At 33.4% G+C, this 25,922-nt stretch overlaps 1 protein-coding gene across 1 annotated transcript; it reads left to right on the forward strand.

Moving 5' to 3' along the window:
• Positions 1 to 1,052: 1,052 nt before the first annotated feature.
• On the forward strand, positions 1,053 to 24,613 carry LOC149075794 (deoxyribonuclease TATDN1-like). The gene is made up of 11 exons (XM_089243303.1): positions 1,053 to 1,130; positions 4,687 to 4,756; positions 13,063 to 13,157; positions 15,917 to 15,980; positions 16,136 to 16,282; positions 17,866 to 17,908; positions 18,629 to 18,755; positions 18,859 to 18,935; positions 20,039 to 20,109; positions 22,470 to 22,602; positions 23,493 to 24,613. Exons 2-11 carry the CDS (start codon positions 4,702 to 4,704, stop codon positions 23,596 to 23,598), a joined length of 918 nt encoding a protein of 305 aa, XP_089099429.1. The 5' UTR covers positions 1,053 to 1,130; positions 4,687 to 4,701; the 3' UTR covers positions 23,599 to 24,613.
• The last annotated feature ends 1,309 nt before the right edge of the window (positions 24,614 to 25,922 follow it).

Below are 25,922 nucleotides of genomic sequence, written 5' to 3' on the forward strand. Positions count from 1 at the left end.
CCTCATGAATCCATGGACCCTACATGTCAACAGGGGACTGTTCAAGCTGATGGAGGCTCTGTGATGGTATGGGGCGTGTGCAGTTGGCGTGATATGGGACCCCTGATACGTCTAGATACGACTCTGACAGGTGACCAGGGCCGTCTTAAGAGCATCATGGGCCCCCGGGCCAATTGGTTTTTCTGAGGCCCTACTTAGAAAATTCTCGAAAAATTCAATTAGTCCTTATTTTTGTGAGGCCCCTCTTCTCTTGAGGCCCCCGGGCCGTGCCCGGGTGGGCCCATGCGTTAAGACGGCACTGCAGGTGACAGGTACGTAAGCATCCTGTCTGATCACCTGGACCCATTCATGTCCATTGTGCATTCCGACGGATTTGGGCAATTTCAGCAGGGCAATGCGACACCCCACACGTTCAGAATTGCTACAAAGTGGCTCCAGAAACACTCTTCTGACTTTAGACACTTCCGCTGCCACCAAAATCCCCAGACATGAACATTATTGAACATATCTGGGATGGCTTGCAACGTGCTGTTCAGAAGAGATCTCCACCCCCTCTTACTCCTACGGATTTATGGACAGTCCTGCAGGATTCATGGTGTCAATTACCCCCAGCACTACTTCAGACATTAGTCGAGTCCATGCCACGTCGTGTTGCGGCACTTCTGCGGGGGCCCTACACGATATTAGGCAGGTGGACCAGTTTTTTTGGCTCTTCAGTGTATATAGCTGTGAAAATCGGGAAAAGGGACATTATTAAAGCTGCGCACAGGCATTCTATTTTTTTTTGAGTTTTCAAATATGGTAACACTGTGCCAGACACCTATCCATTTGTTATGTCATTGCTCGAAATCTATATTTCAAAAAGTTCAATGATTCTGGCTGCAAGGTTTAATTTTATTTTTGATCAAAATTTAGAGTAAGTATTTTAAGTAAATTTGAAGTATTTTAATTACTACCCCAAAAAAAAGTATTAAAAAAAAATTTGACTGGGGTTTTTTTTTTTTCATAATTTTATAAAACATATCTGGCAGCACTAATTTGAAAGCGTTTGTTTATTTTTTTTTCTCAATCGTCTGCTGTTGGTGCGAGAGTGAGCGAGAGAGTGTGTGTGTGTTTTCATTCATACGATTGTACGTAAAAAAATGTCAATTTTTTTTGCACATTTCATATTCTTCCCCCGATGAAATATTGATCTCCATTACGCATCATATCGACCAGTTATTGATTCGAAATTTAATTTTTAATTACTTATTAATCAATTTCAAATGACCACAAGTTTTTAACTGACATTGGCCGAATCTCTGAACCTTAAAAAAAAAAAAATAATCCTAGGGTAGAGCAAGATTAGAAAAAAAAAAATTGGTTATTTCATTGTCTTAACTCTGTTAATCGTTTTCGTTTTAAAATAATTTAAAGTTCCTCATGTGTTTTTTTTAAATATTTTCATTTATGTTATTTCTATAAATTTATTTATAATTACTGTATTCTTAAATTAGGTTTGCAAGTTAGATCATGGATTTAGATATTTTCCTTGTTTATGGTGTCTGAAATCTTTTTTGTTTTGACTTAATAATCTATAATTGATCAATTATCAGCACATATATTTTAATCCCATGCTTTGTAAAAAAAAAGATGAATTAAGTAATAAATCTAATAATAACAATCTAAATTAAGTCATTACAGAATGTAAATTTGTTTTGTACCTCAATGATTCATATGAAAATCAATCACAACGCAAAACCAGAGAATGCTTCAACACATTGTGTTCATTTTTGATATACAGTAATACCTCTCTTTTGCGGATATGCATGAATGGGACAAAAATTTGCCTATGAACGAGAGGATGACCATCAATCAGGGGTTTCAAATTAATACTTTTATTATGCAAGTGTAAATTATTATTTGAATGTAAAAGAAGAGGGTGACTGTATAATTACAGTGGAAAAAGGGTGACTGTTTAGATACACAGTAGACTCCTGCTGATTCGGCACATATCCGACCAGGGTGTGCCAGATTACTGAAATTGCTGGGTTACTGGAAATTTATTGAAAACGTCTATTTGAAAGACATAAAGAAATAGCTATACTATAATCCCTTATGGCAATTTTTTTCCTTTGGTGAGAAAAATGTTCGAAAGCATGATGAGTAAGTTGCCAAGATTGAAATGGAATCATGGTTTTGGTCATTTTTCTTGTAGAAGAAAAAAAATCTGCAACACATCATCAAAATGGAATAACACTAAACAATAACATTAATGGGTTTAAAAAAAAAAAACAATAAAAGCAATAACATTCTCAGTACATATAACATTCACAATATAGATTTGGCAAATGAACATTTTCAGTGATTTGCATGCGTTGACAAGAGACGGCTGCATTATAAGCTAAATTTTTATGACAATAATCATCAGAATTACAGGAGACGCTTCATAACCTGGTTTTGTGCTAATTCAGTGTTTTTATGGGGGTTCTCTTTGAGCATTTGCGAAGAAAAACAAGTCGGGGGAATCGAGATTAAAAGTACAACATTTCAGACCAGATACGGGACAAAAAAAAAAAAGTAAGGACTGTCCTGTGAATAATACAGCCATCCCTCCTGATGTATGAATAAATATTCTCTGGAACATAAATATAAACCCAAATTTTCTTTTAATTACAACTCAAGGTAAAAAAATCCCTCTTGGTTGAATAAAAATCTGATTGTGGGACCATTCTAATAGTTAGTATTCAAAAAGAGGTCCTTAGAAGACATATCCTGATATTCTTGACCTCACTAAACACAGAAGGCATGATAAAAAACTATAAAAAAGAACGATTCAATCTTACCTGACGATGATGGAGAAGGGTACACCACGGCTACTCATGCTAAAGCAGAACAGAGAAATAGAAGACCATTTTTAAACAATGCAGAGTAAACAAAGGATGGTCAAGGTTGGCACCATCTACAGTCTGCTTAACCTAAGCTTAATGACAGAGAAGAACTCATTTGAAAACCCCATGGTTATGGAAGAAGTATTCATACTAGCATCCCCTGCATCACAGATGGAAGGAAAGACATTTCTAGAAGGAAAGAAAGGAAACAGCAACCCAACACCAATAGAGGACTGGAGAAAAAAACGCCAGCGTTCCAATAAAGAACTCACCAAAAGACAAATAAGACAAAGATTAAAGTTGTTCCGGCATATACTTCTGCTCACAGACAGCAGTGACAAGTTTTTCTCTTCTATGCTCGGAAAAAACCTGTCTAAAAACGGTGAATGGATTACTGGAGGTACCACACAGCCGGGCGCACCACACTTAGAGCACAGCTGGGTTATCAAGAGTCTACTGTATGAGCAAATTTTGACTCAATAAATAAGTGACAATTCGCAATATGAGCAAAAATTTTGCTCTTTATTCTGGATCACAACTGAGCCAATGGTTCTTCTGAAGATGATACCACTCTCTATTATTAATACAAAGTGTTTTCAACATCTGGCTGATGTGAAGATGAATTCAGGAAAAAAAATTCAACTGCCTCTGCGGGAAACCAAACCCACATCCTCTGACATGCCAGGTGAGCATCCTAAACCATTACGCTACAAAGGCAAAAAATCTATTTCTGTAGAGTTTGTATGTGTTAAATGAGACTGTGTACATGTGGGCAGTCAAACATAACTCAACTCACAGCTCGCAGTTATTGACATTGTCATGGGACGACAACTTATCTGAGGATGATGCGAGAGACCGTATGTTCCATTTCCAGCAGAAGCAGTTGATTTTTCTGTCCTGAATTCATCTTCACATCAATCATATGTTAAAAACCTTCAATGATTTTTCACTTTCCATCCACACACACACATACTGTGTAATTATGCACAATATTCAGAAAACAACAAATCTCAACCTCCGAGAGTTTTGGATAAGTCATTTCATATTCATGCATTGTTTCAAGATTGATAAATCCTGCAATGACATCACCAAGAGTACCCAGAATTCTGCTTAGAGGGAACTGTTGGCCGATTGCATTATTTGACACGACTTTGAGGGGCTAGCTTGTGAATAGAAGCCACCATTTGGCAAAGAGATTGTATCCTTGAGGATGACCATGGGGACTGGAGGTGATTGAAGATGACATTCAATAACTAGTGGAAAAACATGGTTATTGATTTATTTTACCTGGCGAAACAATTGCTTGTTTAAAGGCCTGCTTGCATGCATTAAGTGATTTAGTAGTTAACTAAGTTTTAAGTTGAGTGCTCTTAAATCTGTCTCAACTTAAGTAAAATGAAATAATGAATACTCGTTGAATAATAAGAGACTACAACTGCCGGCACATGTGCATTGTGCCTACGTAATCAAAAAATAGCTTGGACCCACTAAACCTGTGTATATGGCCCATAACGTCTACATACATTTTAAAGTACTTGACAACGTAAAATTTAGTTAACTACTAAATCACTCGCTGCGTTGTAAACAGGCCTTCAAGTTTTGACGCTTGATATACTTTTATTATGTAGTGCCGTGTGATTACTCATATCATAATTCGCTACCCCCGCCGATTGAAAATGGGGTTCTGCCCTTTTTTTGGCTGATTTTTTTAATGTGTCCTTAATTATTTAAATTTCATTTATTTCATTGTGAAACCAGTGTGGTTTTTTTTTATTGAAATTGAATGTTGAACTTGCATCTTTATGGTTTCATGCAGAACCGATGGGCAATCATGGCTGTACCTATAGTAAGGAGAAAATTCATTGATATAGGGGCCAATTTAACAGGTGAATCATTTTTGCTCTTAAAGTACTAAATTGTCTTAAAGTACTAAATTGTATGACTGTTTGGCTCATATATTTTCCATTATTTTACAAAATATTGCACAAAATTTGCAAAATATTGCAAAGTACCTCCATGATTTTATTTTATACTAGTCGGTTATCAAGACAACAGCCAATTGGCAATGAAAAAAAAAAACAGCTGCACATTATGTGGGAATGGTTTGATGATTAAAAAAAAAAGCATTCTTGAATCACAAGTATGAATAAAAATGCCAGGCTTTTATGAAAATTGAAAAGCTTTCTAAATCTTGTCAATGTTGAAAAGTGTGTCAATGGTAGTCTGATAACTGATCAGTACATAACTATTTTTCTTATATTTTATGTTATCAGTTCTTGGTTTTATTAAGAACAACACTGTTTAATGCAATCACCCCCCCCCCCCTCCACAGCAGAATATGCAGAAAACTGTGGCATACGTCGCAGAGCAATCTCAGGAAAAACTTTGGGAAATAAATAGAAATCACTACATGGGAATATTTGCTGCAGAACATTTCCCATTAGCCTGCAAAACATTCTGCTTTGTAGGTGATCACATTGGGATTCTGGGTTTCTGATGATAATAACTAATTGATAACTATACCCGAAAGAAACCCAGAAGTAAATGTAATGACCCTGTATGAAAATGTGACAACTCTGTTTTTCCCTCCCCCCGCATAACTGGTTAAAAAATGTGCTATTGTGAAGTTTTTCACAATGTTCTAAAACAGGATATTTTTTCTTCAAGCTAAAATCCTGGGTTTAAAAAAAAAAAATAAATAAATATTCAGCCATTGTGAGGAGTTTGAATGGAACCTGTCTAATTTGTATTAGCGATAATTCTTTTAATGCATTGTACATTCATTAGATTCTTTGAGAAATTCTTTTGGCCGAGTAACTGTGAATCTGCTCAACTGAAAGAAACTGACAAAAAACTGAAGGGAAGGGCAGTTCTTTATATTTTGCTTTTGGCTCCACTGTAGAAAGGCAGTTACAAAAGCAACTGCACACGTACATGCATCATCGTGGCTAACTACAGCCCAATTAGGATACTGTGAACTGAGTATGGAAATGTTTGAAAACAAAAGAGAGAGGTGTCAAACTCAATTGGACCTTAGGCCATTTGCTTCAAAATTATATCTCAAGTAGGCTGCCAATTTTAAAATTAAAAATATATATTATTTAATAATGAAAATTTGTCAGTTAGTAATAAAAATGCTTGTAAACGTATTATTAACTGTTTAATTGCAATATAAACAAACCATAATATTAATTCTGGTAATTATCAACCAAGATTTTTATTGATCAACCTGCTACACATAGAAAAATTATGAAAAATATTCTCCTCTAAATGACTTTTGTGAGCAAATCCAGTTTACACCTAGAACTTGTCAATGTATCATGCATATGTGTTATTAAGTTATCTTTCACTTGAAGATTGTTAGTTAAGACAACGAAACAAATTTCTATGTGATGAAGTAGCACATCAAACTTGTTCTCCAAGTTTTCAAGAAATTGCAGGAATAAACGCTGCTTGAGGCCCCTGGATCAGGTGAAGTTCAAAGTATTCGTCACAGGCTTGAGAACACTGCTTATTTCCAGCTCTTTGCAGCAAAAACCTACTGATAAATGATGCAATGGAAAGATTGCAGTTTATAAGAATGCCGAATACATTTCCTTCAGTTTTGCTTGGAGTCTTGAAGCAAAATTTGTATTTTTTCCAGATATTGCTGGCATACCACTCTTTCTCACTGCTGCAAGTTTGTTCATAGGAAGTTAGTATTTTTCCTAAGTTAATAATTTGATACATTTTGCCACAACCTCCCCTGGTGCAGTTTCATGAATAGAAGAGGTTTCAAAAACTTCAGTGATGTACATATTGCTATCCCAAGCTTGAAAAAACAGTCATTTGAGCCATGTGTTGAACATCTGAATTTAAGTTGAGTGCTTTCAAAAAACCACTGTACATTTGAGGATATTACTTCCAACTGGTCACCAAATTATCACCTATGTCGAACCTTTCTTTCAAACACAATGCATCTTCAGTATAGAAAATATCATGAAACGCTCAAACGTATTTAAGACAGACATTTTCTCCAGCATTTATCATCCATTCCTTAACCAAGGAATTATCACTAAAAAGCTTGGAATTTTTTGTGAATATGTAGCTGATTTCATGTATTTAGTGGCTCTCACTGCTGATTCATTCTGTTTCATAATTTTTTGACATGAATTCTTCATGCTTTTTATTTAAAAAACTAATTTTTTTTAAATTAAATAAAATCTTTTTTGTTGGGACATTGTAGGCTCCTTTGGGGGTCACATGCGGGCAGCAAGTTTGATACCCCTACCTTAGAGCTTCAAGATGCTCAAAAACGGAGAAAAAAAATTGATAGCATAAACGAAAGTCCTGATAAATATAAACAAATTTTTCCCCCATGTTATGTTATTGGTCCTTACTTTGCAAAGACGATAACAATACTGAATGATAACATTATCCTGATTCCAACAAGTGGCGTCTGCTGTAGTAGATATTTGTGACTCAGGAGCAATAGTATATATTATGTTAGTGGTGAGTGGGGGCGAAGAGTGTTATAGGCCAAAAGGCAGAAAGTTCAGATTGGGTGACAAATTTTTTGAGACATGGCAAATAAATTTGAGTAGAGCAGGAGGAGGAAGGTGGCTACAGGTGCCCAAATACCAACAAATCTCTCTCAGGGTAAACCTTAGAGGTAATGTGTGTAGACATGTTTTTGGCCTGTGGGTGCTTTGCTCGAGCTTTGTGGTGTGATTTCGATTGCTGAATTTGTTATGAGAGAGTGCTCAGCACGATGCTAGCTCTCCAGCATCTGATTATTCACTGTTGTAGATGAAGTGATAAGTTTTGAACATGAAAATCCAAAAGACTGTCATGACAGGTTTTAGTGACATTTTTTTGAACATGAATCATAGATTAGTTGAGAGGATAATTAAGTTATACAAATAGCAATTAAAATTTGATGTCACTAAAATATTTGATATACTGTAATTTCCAGTAAGTAAGCCACTGGGATGAAGTCACACCAAGAAAAATAAGCAAAGGGGGAAAAATAGTTTGCATAGCAACAATAACTTCAATCATTTTATGCTGCTGAGATTAAAATAAATTTTTTGCAAAAAGCAGATATGCTGCTTTGTGGTCATGTGGCCTTCAGGATGGATTCTCTTCAGACCCTCTTTTTATGCAAACGCGAATACAAGGTCACAACACACAAAATGCCCAACAGGGTGTCTGAAAAAAAAAAGATGGCCATAACAAATATAGATGTCATATATTTCTGAAATACAGTAACCCAATTAAAAGTTCTAAATTTTTAACTATAAACTATATATACATGATAAAATGTAGTACACTGCCCATAAAAAATATTTATTGTCTTATCTAAGAATGGGTAGCTTCTTGATTTACTCAAATACGTTTACCGTATTTCTTTTCAAACATGTAAATTGTGGTATAATTCACTACCCCCGGGGGTAAGCTATTCCATTTACTCACAACCAATATAATATGACTATATAATAACTATACTATATGTAACTATATAATAACTAATATAATATAACTATTAGAGAAAAATTCCCTATGACACCACAACCTTGAGTTGTCCCATTCCAATCGATACTGGTGTCCTTCTTCCCTTGTCAACGCAGTCTATTGATGGCATAATTCATGGTTCATCTATCAATCCTGTTTAAAATTTTAAACACTTATCTCCTCCCGACACATGCTTTCTTTCAATGAAAACATTCAAGAAATCAGGTCTGTCTTCATATCTCAAGACTTGTTCAGGTTTCTGCACTCCCTCAACCAAGTCTATATCACTCTGTAGGTAAGGTCTCCAAACCCTTATGGCATACTCCAGTTCAGGACAAACTAAGCCCCGGAAAAGTGGAAGAATCGCTTTAGGAGAACGTGAAGACAACTTCTCTTAAGAATGAAATCGAGCATTTAAGAATGAAATCGAGCATTCTGTTTGTTGAACCCCCATTGTGAAACAGTGTTGAGAAAACCTAAGCCACTCATCAATAAGAATTCCCAGATCAGTGATCCTAGTTGCATCCGGAATAATAGCACCATTCAACTCATAAGTTAAATGTGGGTTGTTCGGACCAAAATCAGCAACCACGTACTTGTCAACACTGATCATCATGCTCCATGCATTTGCCCATGCTGCAATCCTTTTAAGTTGGTCTTTAGCAACTCCCTATTGCTTTGATTCCCAACTTCCCCCTTTAGCTTTATGTCATCTGTGAATTTGCTAAAAATCCCATTGATACACTGATCGAGTTTATCGATAAAAAGTGAAAAAAGTATGCGGCCATGAACACTTCCTTGAGGGGCTCCACCAATCAAACTGAAAACTGTATACTCATTTCCATACACAAAACAATTTTGTAATTCACAGGAGTTATAATATTCTGCCTGACAGTACTCCCAAAGGAATTTTTCTCATTTCATTGTATAATGAGACAGATCAATCTAGAATCACTGTCCTCTCTGAATTTACGCACACAAATGCCAATAGCATGGATGGCTCAGTTTATGTTTTTGCTTGATCATTGTCTTTCATTTCTAACTATTTCCATTGTTGAATTAATTTGAACAACACCATGCACTATTGAAAAATTCATTGATGAAAAACTGATGTCTTTCTATCATTTTTTTATACATTTCAAACATTCTGTTGGATGGGATATTTGTGCTTCACTGTTTAGAAAAAAAACATTTAAAAATTCATGTCTGCACATGTTTTTCTGTTCTTGCAATTACGGCCAAAACATCTTTTGGGTCCAGTTTATATAATTAAAGATTTTGTATATTTTTTTATAAATAAAACATGCAGTAATTTGGTACTGGACTCGCATTCCTGGACAGGCACAGCGGTGGTTGGCTGAAGTCAGTTTTCGGTGGTTTTCCAAATTTGTGGAGGGAATGTGAGCCCCCCCCCCTCCTCTATTTAAAAAAGCCTCTCCACAAAGAGCAGGCAGACCTTTAACATGATACTTACAAAAAAATGAAAATTCAGAAATTCAGTTCACGGTATGCCCCTTTCACTTCTAATGTAGGGGACAGATTGCAACACATCTCTAACACTGAACACCAAATTATGCTATCATGAATACATTAGGGGACACATATAATGTGAACACAAAACTTTCCATCATGCACTAATTCTTTATATATTCACCAAAGAAATGTTTACAAGGTGCATGTCCGGTGTAGTGGTCGTAGTTGTTGAGCTTTTAAATTAAAACCTTATATTCAACATTAGAACAGACACAGATTCAGGGGTCCACCCTCTAAGAGCTAAATAATATAGGAAAAATTTGTTTCTCCCATAAAACATAGGACTATTCAATGAACCCACACAATAAATCACCTCTCCCGACACATTGTCCTTGATCTGCACCTTCATAAGAAAAGATTTAATTTTCATTGGATCATCTGTGGTTTTTCCCATACTACTGTTATGAATAGAGACATTGACATTCTTAGCGATCACATCATTTTTATGTTGTTCCGGTATGTAAGAACTGACAATTGTCTTGACCAGGCAGACAATGCATTTTTCCACACAAATTGAGCTGTTATAAAGACTTGGGCATGAAACTATACTTTTGGCCTACTTTGGAGTCCTGAGCTCAACCCCATGGAGTATATGTGGGAGATGCATTGGAACAGAGATTGAAGTTCAAATCAACACACCCTGAGCTCAGCAACTGAATTTTTTCTTTATTATTCCTAATGTCTCCAAAAAAAAAAATTGATTTACCCAGGGACTAATTCATCTCTTGCTCATAATCTTGCTTCTCACCAAATGCATTTTTGCACTTCCATTTAAAACAGTTCAAAAAGTAATTTAGTTCATTTTAATGTTTTGACATTGACAATAAAAAGCTATTTTGAAAGATTTTTGAAATTATACAGATGATAGAGTGGATCGACTTTGCCAAAGAACATTAAGAAGTCACCAACGAATAAGGCAAATACACGAAAATACATAAAACTCCTAATGCATTTCGACACACAGTGGGTGTTGTCTTCAGAGGAAGTACTTATGTAGCAAGAGCATTAACATCTGCTCAGATCAGCACATGTTAGATCGTGAACTTGAAACCATCAACATTAAGATCATTGATAAAATAAGTAGAAAACTTGAAACCGGCATGAGGTACCACTTTGGTAAACATTATCGAGGCCACTCAAAGAAAGTGTAGTCATACCCTACGATCAGATATTCTCACTAAAGATCAAACTGATTCTCAATAAGTTTAACTTAACAACCATAAATGTGCCTACTAAAAATGTAGGTTTCATGCCCCCCAAAGATACTATACCACAGAATAAAAAAATTAACAATGGGGCATTTATTGCATTCCATGTGGTGATTGCCCTCTTCGTTATATAGGGCAGACAAGGAGACACATAAAAGCAAGATTAAATGAGCATGCTCACAGTGTTAAGAATCAGAAATGTGAAAAATCAACCGTTGCCACTCACTGTTGGCAAAAGAGCCATAGATTTAAATTTCAGGAAGTGAGAGTTTTTCACAAAGTCAAGTCCACAGGTGATTTAGATTTCTACAAAGGCATGCATATAATAGGGCCTTCAAAAATATATTGTTAAACGACAATAAATCTATATCATCGATCGCAACAACATGGGTTAAATTCATTACAAGCGGGAAGTCTAAGAAAATTTTTGTAGACCAATCGGGTAGCTCCATTCCACAATCGTCAAATCAGGACCCTGCATTAGTATCATATGCAGGCTCTCAGCTTCATTCTGACCACGACATTTGAAGTGAACAAACATACTTTTTTTTTCCGCTGAGCAACTGAGTTAAGATTTGGTATTCAACCAAAGTGGGATCCTCCGTGGGTTAAATTTCAACGTGATTAGTGGTTAAATATTTGTTCCTCTGAAGATGACACCCACAGTTTGTAGAAATGGATTAGGAGTTTTTGTATTTTTTGTTTATTTGCCTTATTCATTGGTGACTTCTTAATATAAAGGTGGTGCTTTATCACATGTAACAAAGCAAAAGGCTACTCAGATGCCATAATTGTCCATACCTTTTTGTTGGGTCTTATATAAGCAGTGGGTAGTTTTGGATTGGGTAATTCTTGCTGGGATTTCTCTTTCTCTAAAACAGAATCTGTTCGAGGGATGAACAATAAATTACACAATAAATTTATCTATAAATAGTTTTTTTAATGTCTGGATTCACTACCAGGTAAAACCCTGATAAATCTGCTGATGATAAATTTTACTACTGCACTTAAAACATAGTATGTTGAGTGTTTTTTTGTAGCAATGTCCATTATCTTTGGTCAGAAGTGAGAGAGAAATCAATCTACATAATTATAATTGCAATTAATTGGTAATACTATAAAATTTTCTCTTGATTTTGTGTGATTTGATCCATGTTTTCATATTATATTGGATGAAACGAACCAAATGATTGGTCTCTTGAAGTTCATTATATCAGGTTTTGATTGGATCATCCCATATTTTATGGGATGAATAAATTTTTCTTGTCCCACAGTAGTATTCAGCTCCTGGGAAGGGAGAAGGTTTGAAGGGTTGGATTTTCTTGAGTGAAAGAGTGAGTGCCTAGGATTCACTAGGGTGGGGATAACTGACAGGGCTCCTGCCTGGAGGAGGGATCTAGAATGAATTGTTTAGGTTTTCTACATTGTGAATCTTTTGTTGTGTAGCCCATGAAAAATCTTGGCTTGAGGATGTGGATCCAGCATGTGTGGAACCCGGAGCGGTTCTGTGTTGGAATAGGCATAGTCTGTCTATCTTCCCACAAAGTATATAAGATTTACAGTTATCCAAAGTTGTTAGTCATATTTTCTCAGTAGGTGGATTAAAAATTTAAAAAGAATCTTTAAGGAGTGCGGAAATACAGTCTACTCTTGTTTTTATGAACCCATACAGACTTAGAAAAATAGTTCGTAAAATTGAAAGTTTGCAAATGGGAAGGACATTTTAAGGCCTAGTATATTGTTTGGGCTAGAAGATTAGTTTATAAGAATGTACAGTTATAAATTGGAGGTTTGTAAAATCAGCGCCTTGTTTATCAATTTTCACCACCAGAAAATATAGATATAATATTTTATGCAGAGTTATATGTATGTTTATGGCTATGCACTGTTATATGTAATTTGGAAATCTTTATACCCCTATGGTGCTGTTATTATTATAACAATATTTTTCTGTGTAGATCCCATGTTCAGAGGCATATACAATGGAACTCGTAAACATGTTGATGATCTTCATGAGGTTTTGAGACGTGCAGTTGCCAATGGACTTGAACGAGTGAGTGCCTAATATTAATTCTTTAATTAGCAACCATTTAAATACCTAGAGGAGAAAAAGTTTGAGGGGCTTTATCAGGGTTGGCAGGTTTTTGACACATTTCAGTTTTTGACGGTTTAAACTATCATGTCAAAATCTGTCAAAACCTTAAATATTGCTTTTCAATATAAAAATTTCTGTTGAAAATACACACATTCATTGCATGTAATGTTTAAAGTCACTATGTTATACAAAGAATAAATACTTAATATGATTGTAAACTAATTTTCTGCTCTTTACAGAATTATTTTGGACAAAACATGTGTATTTTTTTCTTATAAAATATGCAATCTGAATAGAGCATAACATAAAAGCTGAAGGGAAAACTATGAAACTATTTGATATTCTTCAATTCGACATAATTCTCGACTTTCCAAAATTTTTTCACCTGCTTATATATGTGTATTGATATAAATCATCAGCTGTAATCTTTTCATAACAGATAGGTGTTTAAAAAAAAACTTCTTTTATGCCATATATGCAATGTTGATTTCTGTTATTATTAAATTATCTAGATAACCACAAAACGATACCCTTATTGTGCATAACATTAGAGTATAGCTAGCAATAAAAATACTAAAGTGTAGGATTAAAATGTCCTTTAATTTAGCAGTGCTGATTGCATGTGATGCTCAAAAAAGCTCCTATAACTTATTCTAAGTACAAAAGTAAGAATAATAACATTTGGACAATAAATTTTTGACTTTTAATTAGAGATGTAAAATTCTTGAGAATAATCTTTAGGAGAATATTCTTATTGAAAATAATAAGAATTATTCTAAAGTTATTAATAATAGTCCTTCCAGAGAATATTCTTCAGTTATAGAAATATTTTCAGGGAGTATTCTCAAGAATATTTGTAATAACATGTTTTATAATAAATAATCTCTATAAATGAGAATAATTCCTATTACTTTTGGTAAGAATATTCTCTAGTAATTTATAACAGTAGTCCTTTGAGAGAATATTCTTTGTCCCGGTCTCTCTTCCATCAAGAGGACAGGAATATTGAAGTTTGTAGCTGACAATTTTAAAGTTTGAAAGCAAGAAAATGAAACCAACATGGCTGAATTGCACAACTTTTAAAGAAACATCAGTGATACAGAATTTAAGTGTATACGCATTGAAGAAAACAACAGTTCTGTATCTTCTTAGAATGAATGTGATTATATAAGAATAGCTTCCTTTATCAATCAACTTTGGTTTAATTTCTTTTGTTTTGAACTCACTTCTGAAAATTTATCTAATTTTAAAATAATTCAAGGTTTTGATCTTAAGGTTTCTAAAATCTTCATAATCAAACTTTTAAAACCTCTCATCATGACCAAGAGAATAGAATATTCTCGAACTAAAAGTTGTCATTGGGGGGATGAATATGTCAAAAATTGCTTTGTTTTAAATGTTTCAGGTAATGAAAACTGATTTATATTTCACAATATAAACAAAATTAGTAAAAAATAACTTTAATTAGTATTAAAGCAAGAGATGCAAGATGTGAAAAAAAATGTGTCAAAAACCTTTTTGACATGACTTCAAGGAACTGCACTTCAAAGAACATACTATATTTATATGATTTACATAGATGTGAATAGTTTAAAAATGTGCCATTTATTGTTTGCCAACTTACTTTTCTATCATTGTTGAAGAATGTACAGCAACGTCTCCTCTACACATGGTATTTTCTTCCACAATGCCAGGGTCAAAAACCGTTCTTGCTTGGCTTGTCAAAAAATAGCAGACATGCATACCTTTGAGCTATTCCGCTGGTAATTATAGAAACTTCATAAACAGCTCACAAGTAAAAATTAGATGTTTAGGAGTTGCTTAGAAACATCAATTCCAAAGATAACTCAAAATATAAAATGCCTTTTTTCAAAAATATGAAAAACCATATTCCAAACCATATTCCAAAAACCATTCTTGAGAGCAACACAGCCAAATAAAGGGATAACTTTAAAGCATTGTGTGATTATTATTATTATTTTCATTTTTGAGTGTGTGTATAGTATGATGTAACTCATGTGTTTGTTTATTTGTTTGTGTACTGATATTTTATGCAGCCAATGCATACATATTGGCAACTTTTCCCATTGTTGAAATAAAATATATTAGTGCTTTGAAATTCTAATTGCCAGTTTCTCAAATGTAAATTATTTAATCATTATAATTTATCATTAACAACTCAAGAGCAAAAATAATTCAGAAATTTTGTTTAAAAAATCAATTAATTTAAATAACTTGCTGAGGCAGTTCAGCTGAGTCAACAAATTGCTCCACTACCTCTTTTTTTTCCTATGTAGTATAGCCATAAATTCCATCCCAAGCACCCTGGTCTTGAGCTTTTGTTGTAGGCAATAAGAAACAAGATTTTAAAAAAATAAACTAGAAAAAATACATATTTTGAGAACTTGTGTGTGTTTTACTGACTTTTAAAGATTCAATACGAATTTTATTGCAATGGTGGTTATATTGGAGAAAATAATTGTTGTCATAAAATATATAAATGATAGGAGCCCACTTCACACATACATATATATGCTAGTAAAATCCTCAGAAACATTTGCATTCTTTTATGAGATGAAATAAGGTTTGTTAACTGCACCATGTAAACCTATCTTCCAGTGCTGTGATAAATCATAATACAATACTTAAAAAAAAACAATTATCTCTTTGTTGTGTGTCCTAACCTTTTTATTCCATTAAAATTCTCTGATTTGCAGATATTTGTAACAGGGGGCAGTTTGGAAGATAGCAGAACTGCACTTGAACTCGCCAAATCATGTGGTAAATGCCATTTTATATTGAGTATTTAAATCTTCATTTCCTTGCTTTCTTATTTTTTTCTTAACCACTAGCATTAATACATTTTGATGTACTTGCAGGAGAGCTAGTTTTATTCATAATATAAAATGATCTATTTTATTTTTACTGTAATGCAGATATGCTGTACTGCACAGTAGGTTGCCATCCAACCAGGTGCTTGGAGTTTGAAGCGTGTGGAGATCCAGGTGGATATTTACAGCAGCTCAAGCTTCTAGCCCTTGAGAATCGTCAGAAAGTTGTTGCTGTTGGTGAATGTGGACTTGGTTAGTTGCATTCGTGTTTTTTTCCTTTAGTTCTCTCTCATTTTTTATTATTTCGTACATTTATTTAATTTTATTTCCAGGCTTCTTTTATTTAAATAAGCTGCTGGGATGTAGCTTTTTTTGGAAAACTCTGTTGAGGGGATAATTCTCATATCGAACAAAATATAAAATATAAGTTGTACATGTTAAATAAAGGTTTAAAAAATCTCCCTCTTTAACATTTTTCTTGGTGCTTCTAACAATATTTTTACAAGACTGTTCTTTAAATGTTTCCAAAACTTAAAATCTTCCAGGGAAAATTCAAAATATTGACAAAAGTTAGCTTCATTGCTGCGGTTTTTCCTGTTACGGCATCAATGAGTCTACAGTCAAGTATATCAAGAAAAAAAAAAACTAAAATTCTATCAGCCGTTGTTGTAGATACACCTACTACTACTACAGCCCTTGATCCACATGTCTCTCATGTAGGGTGTTTTTTTTTTCTGTAGGTTTGTTAAAAATGGTATGCAAGAGAGAGTTATGTATTGCATAACTTGCACACTATAGCTATCATTATTTAATTTTCAAATCAGTGAGGTATTATGAAAAGAATAAGTCACATCTTTTAGTATTTTTTATGAACAGTGAAAAAGCTTGGACTACAAAAACACTTTATCTGAATTTTTAATGGAGAAGAATTCACTAATGTAGAAATTAGAGAATTAATTAGTAGAGAAATTCAGAAATCTACAGTGGTGAGATTAATCGAGCTGACTGCTTCTGAAACTGAAGCGATGCCTTATGAAAATGATCAAGATTGAGAATTAGAAGACAAGTTCACTATGAGCAACATGGCAGAGGTTTTGTAAGTTGAAATTGGCAATGGATTGTTTCCATGAAATATACCCATTTGTGGTACATTTTTCACATGTGAAAAAAAAAATCCGTAAAGGAGGCCTTGTTGCTATACTCTAACAAATTAACTTCAGCGGTGCTTATTTTGCTTCTTTATCAGAGAATTGGGACTCATTTCTATCCAAGGAAATATCCATGGAGAGTAACATGCTTGCACCATTAACTGACTCCGTCGAGCCTCCAGGAGGTACGGCATGATTGTTGGCTGGCTCTCACAGCTCCACGCCAAGAACCTATAGACCAGTGTTTGGGAGGACACTCAAAACAACCAATTAACTGGAATTTAGAAGAAATGAATAACAGACATTATGGTGTTTTTTCCATAAAGCATCGCCTGGGATCACTGGACCCCTCTTCCTCACTTCTTTTGCACAAAGCAGATACAATAAAAATGAGATACTTAAAAAACAAAATTTTAGGGTTTCCGTTATTAGCAGATTTTTCATATTCACGGTCATCTATAGAGCGTAACTCCTGTGAATACAGAGGGATGACTGTACATTTTTTGATGTAATAAATTTATTTTGATTTCTTAGACTTGACATACATTGTAGGTTAGGTCTATCTCACATTTATTGATCCATATCATTTTTAATTTTTATTCATAAATTCTTGATCAAATGCATATAATGCAATGTTATTTTTATTAAAATTCATGAGACATATTGTATATCTTTATTTTTAAATAGATTATGAAAGGTTAGAGTTCTGTCCTAAAGAAACCCAGTTGAGGTAAGTGTTTTTTGAGGGTTAAATATATGTGATCTTAAATAAGTTAGTCATGTGTACTTTAAAGTTATCTGATACAGTAAAACCTTTCTTTTGTGGACACCAGTGGGGGAAAAAAATTGTCTGTGAAACATGGGAGACCAATGATCATGGGTTTGGATTACATACATTTATCATACTGGGGAAAATTATTATTTGGTCGCAAAAGAGGGGTGACCACATCTGAGGGTTGTTCGTTAAGGAAGGTTTTACTGTATTAACATACCAAATAGTAATTGTAAGTTGCACATGTCAAACATTTCAAACCATACACATTCATTTGCAGAGAATCTTTTAAGCAGCATCTGTTGCAACATTTTATTGGCAAAAACGTTAGAACAATACTCTATGGTTGAAAAAATAATCTCTCCACCCTAATGTGGTAGGAAAAATTGAAGTTTAATTTCATGACCCTAAAATAATTCTGATTGAGAGATAGATTTTCATATACATTTAAAAATCAACTTCGAATGAAATTCTGCTTATGAAATGCATAAAATGACTAATTTAATAAAATAAACCAATGGTATATTGGCTAATTTTTCTTAAGATTTTTATAATACTGATATCTCAAAACGGAATTTTGAGATGTTGCCATCTTGACCCAGCCCATCAATATGCATTAATTCCTTTTCTGTCGCCATCTTTTTTTTTTCAGTCATTATAATCCTATGATATTTACAGGTATTTTGAATGCCAATTTGACATAGCAGAAGCAACACGGTTACCTATGTTCCTGCACTGCCGCAATGCCTGCAATGACCTGACAACAATCGTGCGACGAAATCGCGACCGTTTTCCTACTGGTGTTGTAAGTTTTGGGACATTTTTCTATATTATTATTGTGGGAAAAAATCTGTTTAAAATTAAACACTTTATTAAAGTTACACATTTTTTAAATTTTTTTCCCATAGGTACACTCCTTTGATGGCACAAAAGAAAATGCTAAAGCAATACTTGATTTAGGGCTGTATATAGGAATAAATGGATGGTTAGTAATTGAAAATTATTAATTTTTATGAATACAGTCAAACTGGGTTAATTTGAAGTGCTAAAGAGTCCCCGGGAAAAAGTTTTGATAATTTATAATTATAATGACTGATCTTGGCTGCTACATTATTTATTCCAGTGTTCTGGAATCAGAATCACGCAGCAATCAGCATTCATGTAGAATTTATTGGCCATGTTCAAAGCCTGATTTATGGAAACAGTTCTTGATCATTCGTTACAAAATTAACGAATTACAATCTGAACTTTCCGATACTTTCCATACTCTTAATGATGAAAGAAAGATTCAGATTTTTAATGTTACACTTTGATCCTATAGGTTGAAAAGTATAATCAGTATTAAGTGGTACAAAGTCTTGATACACTCCAGCTGAACAATGTTAAAATGGGCATTAAATTATTTAAAAAAAAGTTAGGAAGAGAAACCAAAAATTTCTAACTCAGTCTTTAAAACTTTGTTTAACAACTTGGTCGAAAAACGAAACTAAATAAGATCATACAAAAATCATATTTTTTCCCTCCAACTTTGAAGTATTCATAAAATTAAAAAGTTTTAATTAAACAATAAATTTTAACATTAAATTAGTTAGAAAACTCAAGGAGAGTTTGTAAAAGTTTGAATTATCCAAAATTCAAATTAACCAAGTTCTTACTGTATTTATTTCTTATTTTATCACATTTAATTCAATTCTATTTATTTATGTACATGAAAAATTTGCAAAGCATAACAACTGATATAACTGCAGATACGAGCAAGAGCATTAAACAATATAATATGAATTTATACATGCATGTACAGTTGTACCACAAAGAAAAGGACATATAATACGAGCTTGGTAGACGATATGGAGGGTTGGCAAAAAACAATTAGGAAAGATAAATATTTGTGTTGAAAAAATGTAATTTTTACAACACAAATCTTAAAATCCTTTATCAAAAAATGTAATTTTTACAACACAAATCTTAAAATCCTTTATCAAAAAATGTAATTTTTTTCAATAAATTACTAAATTTTATGAAAAAATTTAAAAAAAAATACCAATCAAAAAATTTGAAGTTTTGAAATTTCACCAATTTCTCTTTCAGTTCTCTGAAAACTAGAGAAAACTTAGATGTTGTTGCTTCTCTTCCTGCTGAAAGACTGATGATTGAAACAGGTACAGACTGACTCTGCTATTTTTTTTTCATATATACTTATTATTATTCTCATGTAGCCTTATAATTTTTTTTTAATTGTACATCATTTTGTATTTTATTTTACAATACCTTAATTTAAATTCTTTTTATTCAAGTAAAATATTTAATAGTAGTGTAGCCTATTGGTTTGAATAAAACAAGCATTTTAATTTTTGTTAGATACTGATTAAACCCTTATATTTTAGGCTGAATTCTCTGCATCGTCCTGCAAAATCATTCGGAATATGTTAATTCTTTTCCATCCAGAAAAATTTCCATTGATGATTTTTCCATTTGTTTTAAATTTAAAACTGGATACATTATAATCATCTCTGATTCATGTCTATAATAATTAGCCTGTGCAAGCAGAAAAATAACACAAAAATATTTTAATTTACCTATACTATCAATCTTCTGTGGTGGTGGTGTCATTTTGATGAATTCCCATAATAATTGGATGATGAGAGTGGGATCTTCAGTTTAATGTATTTAACATTCTAGTTTATTTGTGTTTTTGTCTTCTAAGTATCTATAGTCCGTTTCAGGTTAACTTTGCAGTGCAGAGAAAGGTAGAGAGTGTATTCCTTCGCCGCAAAATATAGTTCCCATATATCGGAGGCTTACAATGATCATTTATGCAGAATATTTCAATTTTTTGAATGATTGAAAATGAATACTGAAAAAATAGTGTTCTGAATCAATCTTTATTCGTTTAAGAATTTTAAAATAGAAAAAAAATGATCACCATTATGCATAAAAAAAAGATTTTTCTCAGTGAGATTGGCGAGAATCAGCTATACCTTACCGCAACTGCACATCGATACATTGGTTGAAAGGCTTTCGTTGTCATAGCAACGTGTGATGCGGTTCCCTCGTAGCTTCCCTTTCACTGCAAAGTTAACCTGAAACGAACTATAGCATAGCTGCCAACTTTTGAAAATGAAAATTCGGGAGATTTTCACGCACACCCGTATTTTATGCTAAAACCACTCCCTAATAAATACAATAGGGATTTTTACAAATAAAATAGGGATTTTCCAAATACAAAAGTTAGAGCGTAGGGAATAAAATACCTACTCAAAAACTGAAGTCAAATTAAAATAGGGATTTTACACACATGGAAGTTAAACCCTTGGGAATAAAATTCCTACGCAAAAAACAAGTGAAATTGGAGGCCAAAACTTCAATGATGTAAAAATAAATATTCTGTTCAATCAGAAACGCCGTGAACAAACATTCTGAGCGAATGACCCCAAAATCATCGGAAGATGAAGGAAAACACCGTCAATTTTTGAAGAACACTGACTTTTTGTGACACTTGCTTGATGTTTTTTTTTCACTTCATGACTGATGATGGCAGTCTTTCCATGACCGACGTTTATGTCCGTAACACAACTTGTACAAAAAGGAAAAGTCGGCCCTCTTCTGGAACGTTTGATGGAAGGAAATTCATCGGAATAAGTATCTTTAAAATTGATTAAATGTGTTTTTGCTTATCAGTATTCGTGTTTTGTTATATCGCATGTTATAACAAAAGAAATTTTGACCACATGCGCGTGACTATAATCTTCAATAATTATCCAGGACTATTGGCTGCTAAGTCATTTCCTTGCACGATAAGACAAACAACTTTCTTGTTACCATCAGAGGGTTTGTAAAACTTCCTTAAAAAGGGAATTTCCCCATTTACGACGTGTGACATCATTTCGAAAGGGAAAAAAAGATGCCCCACAAGAAATTCCTTAGGGATTGTTTTCATAAGCGGGGATTTTTTTAATGAAGTACGGAATTTTAAGGGACAATTAGGGATTTTTGTGATTTTCGTAAAAATTCGGGAGATTTAAGAACTTTTCGGGATGTCGAGCGATGAAGGTAAAATTCTGGAGATTCCCGAAAAATTCGGGAGACTTGGCAGCTATGCTATAGGATTGTTACTTGTTGCTACTTGTGCAGAATCAAAATGACATTTCTAATGTCTGTATGCATTTGTTTAGTGATATCAATGAACAGAGAAAAAATTTTGGTCTTTTCACTCTGGTGTAACTTTGGAATAACTCTAGTGATGTCAATGAAAGAAGGGGTTTTTTTTTGGTAGTTAAACTTTTTCTCATGCAATCGTGTGATGGAAATATTTGAGAAAATAATCCAAAAAGAAAGGATTTCAGTCTATTTTCAATGCTGATGAAATTCGATCCTGAAAAGATCCTTTATATTCATAAGGGGTAACTAACGTTTATTTTTTTTAAGTCTACTTTTTTTTAAAAATTCCAACAAAACCATTGTCATTCGTGCAAAATCTCGAATTTTTAATAAATATAATCACTTGTTGTTTGAATTGTAGATTCTCCATGGTGTGAAATTCGGTCAACACATGCTGGTGCTAAACTAGTCAAAACTACTTTTCCTGGAAAAAAGAAAGAGCGGTTTGAATTTGGCTTCCAAGTCAAGAGCAGAAATGAACCTGCCAATATTGTGTATGTACATCAATGTATTCAACTATTGATGTCAATTTCAGAAAGTTTTTTATCTTTTCATTTCAATTTTCTTTAATTCCCACAAATTAATCATTTTAATTATTCTAATCTGTGAATGGTGTGAAAATTGCCTGAATTTCTTTCTTCTATAGTGTTGATGTACAGTCAAATGATAGCAAAAATATGTCTCCCTAAGCAGAGTAAGCCATGGCATCACTACCTCCTCTTCCCACTGATGAATTCCTGCACTAAAACATAAAACAAACTTAGAAATGCCTAACAGTGACACTATGAGAACCTGTCTCGATCGGAATAAAAATATAGTCTATTCAATGATTAGTGCTTTGATTGTCACCTTTATAAAATGTAAATATGTTTAAAACGGAATATTATTTCAGTCTCTTGACGTTCCGTCTTGTACAGGTTTCACTGTATCAAGGAGAGAGACTTCACTGGCTATTATGCTGAGGGCTAAAAAAAATCTGCTCTTTATACTGTTGCCACCTGGAGGCCATTTTCTGAAGTTGGGGAGGCTGTAAAAAGTTTCTACTTTATCGCTTCATGCTACAGTGTGTGACATAAAAAAAGCAGAGTTGTGTTTCTCATAGTGCATAAGGTAGTGCACTTGCCAGGATTCCAAAAGCACCAGAGTTAAATTCTCCGTGGAGCAGGAAAGCTTTTTTTTCCCCAAGTTCACCTTGGCATAATATATAAAAAACCTCTATCTTCGATGTATTATGGGTTTAGGAAAATCATCTCTCTATACTATATCTGTATACTTCCTTTAGCTCTATCTGGAACATAAAATGTATTGAATTCTATGTCAAAACTATATAAGTGTGTTCAAAAAAATCCATTCTCTCTAGAAAAATGTTTTTCCCCCCCTCTAGCCAAGTCCTAGAGATCATGTCGACCGTCAGAGGAGAAGACATCAGCGAATTGGCAAACGTATTGTATGAAAACACATGTAGAGTATTCTTCCCAAGGGGTAAATAATCTCATCCATTTTCTTCGTACTCGTAGTGGTACACTTACTAAAGAACTTGAGCAAATATGTTTGAGTCTCATTTCTGCTATGCAATTCGGTGTACTTGTTTAAAAAAAAAAAAAAAATCAACATTCAGTTTTATGTACATTCATAGTGCTGTGCAAAAAAAAAGAAAAAAAAAAGTCATTGTGTGCAAAAGCCCAAATTTTACAATAAACTATTGAAAAACCATTTTGTTGTATGTGATGACTGGACTATTATACAGTAGAACTTCTCTAATCTGGACACTTCTGTGAACTTTTTTTCTTTGCCAAAATTCTGTTTTTACTTTTTCTTTTTTGCACCACATTTTCCAAGTGTGTTTTTTGTGTCCATTGTGATTTTCAGATGTCTGGGAAAATAAAAACAATGGTAGGCACCTGCGTGTCTTGATGAATATGATTATTTCGAAATGCCAGCTTTGGTCAAAAGAACTTTTCTTTCTTCATCTCATTTCTCAGTACTGTACCTTCGTGTTTTAGAACTTTTCCAGAGCTCTCTATTATTTTGTGTGATTATCTAATTGAATTTTCAAATCATATGAAAAACATCAAATGTAGGGGGTTTGTGGCATGTATAATCTGCTAAATGGCAACATAACACTTCAAGTATATGTGAGAAAACTTAATTTTTGAAAAAACTAGGACATGAACATCAGTACAAATTTTGTGTGAAGAATATGGAATCAAAAATACCATCTTTTACAATCTTTGGGGGGGGGGGAAATAATGTTTTTTTGTTTTTTCGGATCTGTAGAAGGCCTATAGAAAATATGTTTAAAGAATAAATGAGATTTTTTACTAGTAATGCTATATACAGTCAAACCTTGATTTAAACGAATCAGAAGAAACCCACAATTTTAGTCGTTGAATCGAGGAAATCATTAAATCGGGGTCAAATTGATCAGGAGCATAAACACACTCGATACGTAACGTTTTAAAGGCTTCTTATACTTTGGAGTTGCTTCTGCAACTTATTTCTGACAAAAATTAAAAAAAAAAAACAACTCCAGAATAAAGTCAGGATGCATGAAAAAATTGTTTGATAGAAGTTTGTTTGGCATGTCCAATATTTTTATCAAATTCTGTCGAAATCGCCTTTGATTGGCTAACCAAAAAAAAAAATACTTTACTCTTCAGCAACTTACCATTCTTTGCTTGTCAAAACAGAGCACAAACTTGAAGTAACTTTATTTTTTTACTGAAAATCTAAACATGAACAGCACAATGTTTTACAGTATCATTGTATTGTAGGATAGGCTGCTGAAACCTTCCCAAACACACACTAAATGCCTTTATTGCCTCCTTTATTTAAAAAGGAACAGATTCATTCTCCTTTTTTTTTTGCTTGTCCTTAAAGAAGAGCTGAAGGTCAAACCCTGAGAAGTCAAATTTTCAGATTGTGGATTTGAAGGATGAGAAATATATAAGAAGAAAAAATCATTATATTCAGGGTTTTTATTCGTTAAGTAGGGGGTTTGACCTTTATTTTCATCACAATTTAAGAAAGAAATCATTAAATTGAGGGAGTCGTTGAATCAGAATTTGTTTTATTGGGGGGGGGGGGGCGGCTCAACTGTAATTTAGAAATTTCATATTCCCTTTAAAAGAAAATTAATAAGACAATATCTATGCATATAATAATTTAATTACAAACCATATTAAAATGCTCAAAGCAACACAACACATTACTGCTCCAAATAAAAAAAAACATGGGAAATAAACAAAAACTTGATCCATAATCTAGAATCTCCTAGGTCCTGAGGAGTCCAGATTAGAGAGGTTCTACTGTATTAATAATCATCTTTTCAGTTTCAAATTAAATGATACTGAAATGTGAATTATAATCTTATGAAAATGTCCCTTTTTTTTCATATGATGAAAATAAATGAGATTTATTAGAAGAAAAAAGTCAGTGTTTGGTAATTGAACTTTATGATGAATTCTGGGGACGACGACATTTTCTTTGAATTTCTTCATTTTTATAAAAGCTATCTCCAGATAGAGGCAGAAAAGAGTTTAAGTTAAGAACGATTATTCATAGCCTAATAATTTGAAAGGTTTGCCTTTATTCTACATGCAGGTGAATCTTGTTTATTCAAGAATTTCATTAGACTAGAGAAATTTAAGAAAAGTTCCATTGTTTTAAAATATGGAAAATGCATATATTTAAAGATGTGGGAACTCTGTCCAATAGTGTACTTTCATATTTTTCTGCGCCAAATAGCCAAAATACAGAATTTTGCTTCAGTATGCCCGGAATTTCAGGAAGAACGCCAAAATGTTTTTGTTCC

This window comes from Pholcus phalangioides, unplaced genomic scaffold (assembly GCF_987345545.1).
Source record: "Pholcus phalangioides strain wild (caught in Gottingen) unplaced genomic scaffold, Ppha-v1.0 ptg000015l_1, whole genome shotgun sequence".
Classification (NCBI taxonomy): domain Eukaryota; kingdom Metazoa; phylum Arthropoda; class Arachnida; order Araneae; family Pholcidae; genus Pholcus; species Pholcus phalangioides.